The 2500-nt window shown below is 41.4% G+C and overlaps 1 protein-coding gene across 1 annotated transcript in view; it reads left to right on the forward strand.

The window, feature by feature from the left end:
• The window catches only part of LOC119034103 (1-phosphatidylinositol 4,5-bisphosphate phosphodiesterase beta-1), a 28041-nt gene that overhangs the window by 1416 nt on the left and 24125 nt on the right, over window positions 1-2500 (forward strand). The window contains exon 2 of the mRNA XM_037124833.1: window positions 1603-1680. Coding sequence (XP_036980728.1) covers window positions 1603-1680 — 78 coding nt within the window. The remainder of the gene's footprint in view (window positions 1-1602; window positions 1681-2500) is intronic.

The raw sequence follows: 2500 nt of genomic DNA on the forward strand, positions 1-2500 counted from the left end.
CCAGTTTTTGATTCTGCTGAGCCATCGGGAGGGAAAAAGAAAAAAAAAAAAAAGCGACTCAGACAGCAAAATCTGTGGCCTTTTCATTAAACATGGAGGAAATGTACAGAACTTTACAAGCACTGACATGGGCACAAATATTTCATCAGACGGTTTCCCTCAAGAGATCCCGCCGGGGTCTAAAGCCGCTCTTCACACCACATGTGCAGCGTGTCATGTGCCTTTTAGATCGATTTCTAATTCATAAACTTCCTTCTCTTCTCTGCTCTTCACGTTCCCTCCAGACATATGACAGAATTTGACATTTTTGTTCAGGAGCTTATTACATGGGTGCCCTGGCAAACATCTATTTCATGGTTTGCATTGTTAAAGTGCAAAATGGCGCGAGGATCCCGAGTTACCTTAATTGAACGACTTCCTTCACAGAGCGTCCCTCTCCCTCTGCTGTGCTCCAAATCATTCCTAAATCCTTCGAAACAACTAGCTTCATGTCTACACTCAGTGCCAAATGGAAAGTGTAATATTATCTGCACATTAACAGATATTTATTTGTCATGCAATAATGTTTCTCTACATTCGCCAGTTAGTTTATCAGGGTAGAACAGTCGTCTTCCAGTCAGAAGGCTGGTGGTTTATCTCCTCGTTCCTGCTGTGTTGAGGTGTTCTTCAAAAAAGTGTTAGATAGTTAGATAGATAGTTCGACGCCCAGCCCTTCTGTTGCATAATGGAAAAAAAGATGCATTCAACACAGAGCAGATTTATATTTTTTTTTATATTCTGCTCTGTAGTGTAGCGATTATTCTGACTGCGGCATTGATCCCGAAAAACAAGCTGTACTCGGGCGATCGCATGAACTTTTAATCTTATTTTAAACCACCTGAAAGTAGGAAGCCATTTGATTTAAATAGTTAAGTTCAAGTACTTTTCACCCATATCTGTAAAAATTAGGCCACCTCATTCCCAGTCTTTATGTAACACCGCTGAAGCCATTGAGAACACTTGTTTAACTGAAGCTAAACGACCAAATCTACCTGTCTTTGCTTTGCTGTGTGTTTGTGTGTATTCGTCGTTTGAAATATCTTATTTGGCTGCGAGCTGGAAGACATCAAACACTGCACCCCTCCCCCCCACAGTGGCCATACTTACTGCCAAGATTTGAGTGAAATGCTTCTTAAAATCAAACAGCTTAAAACAGATTAATACTATTTTTTTTTTTGTGCAAAGGCTGTTCAGACATCCGAACATCAGGGCAGCTGCACTCAGTCTCATCCCACCTGCAGCCAATTACAAACTGTCGGGGTTGATTGTTCTGGCAGCTTTGAAATGTCATGACAACTGAACAGAACTTTAGTCTGTGACATGTTGGAGTTACGAGATGTCCAGAGTCGCCCTCGCCCCGTTGTTCTCTCTCTTGAAAAGCACATTTAGAAGCTGAATGGGAACAAGAAAACGAGATTCTGGACAGGGTTGTGCAGAATACTGACACGACGCCTCGTCTGCAACACAAACGAGTCTTTATTATCATTTATTACTCTTCATTTATTACGCTTTCTGTGTGTTTTCAGGCTGTTTTCACTCGTCTCCACTGTCTTTTCTCTGCAGGATCTGTCGACGGTGAATCCAGTCACCCTACACGTCGACCCACATGGATTTTACCTCTACTGGACCGACCAAAACAAGGTTGAACACACACATACACACGTCTTGAATCGCCTCTGTAGGCCTAAACTCTCACCAACCAGGCGGATGACGAGGAGCTATTTGTAGTGACGTTAATTAATTACGTTCTGACTCATCAATATGCAGATCTGGGTGGTAGAGTCATCAGAAGTGGGACAAAAGTCAAATACAGTTCTGATTCCAACCAAATCCATATTAGCTGATATATTACCCACTTATTTAAATCAGACTGCGCCACAGTCAGATAAAAGTTTTTTAAGATATGTAGGAATAATCAGGAATAATGTGCATGAAGTCTTAAAAGTAAAACTGCTAAATGGGGAAAAGTGGCCGATGTAAAACAGGCGTGACTACATCACACACCTAATTTAAGCCCAGTTTTGTTTAAGAATTGATTTAGTACAACTGCTGTGTTGGTGCTGCATCAGGCGTGTGTGAGCTGACCAATCAGAGCACAGTGGGTATTCGGGGGGCGGGGGGGGCCTTAAAGAGACAGGAGCACTAAAGCACATAAATCTCTTCTATTAGCAACCAAAAATAAAATTATGAACTTTAAAACAATCACTTCTTTAAATCTGGGCTCAATAGATTAGGTCAAAAACAGGACTTCAGTGAGTTCAGTGTTTATATTCTTGAATCATAAAGAAAAATACAGATAAACTACAATGAAATGGTTGCAGGAACAACTGAACAGAACGGTTTATATACAGCGAGTGATCATTGATTATCATAAAGACACACACACACACACTTTCTCTCCAGGTGGGCTGAAATCCTCAGCAGGAAACAGGATGAAGCATTTACCCTCCCAGATGACAGC

Source organism: Acanthopagrus latus, chromosome 15 (genome assembly GCF_904848185.1).
Source record: "Acanthopagrus latus isolate v.2019 chromosome 15, fAcaLat1.1, whole genome shotgun sequence".
Lineage (NCBI taxonomy): Eukaryota > Metazoa > Chordata > Actinopteri > Spariformes > Sparidae > Acanthopagrus > Acanthopagrus latus.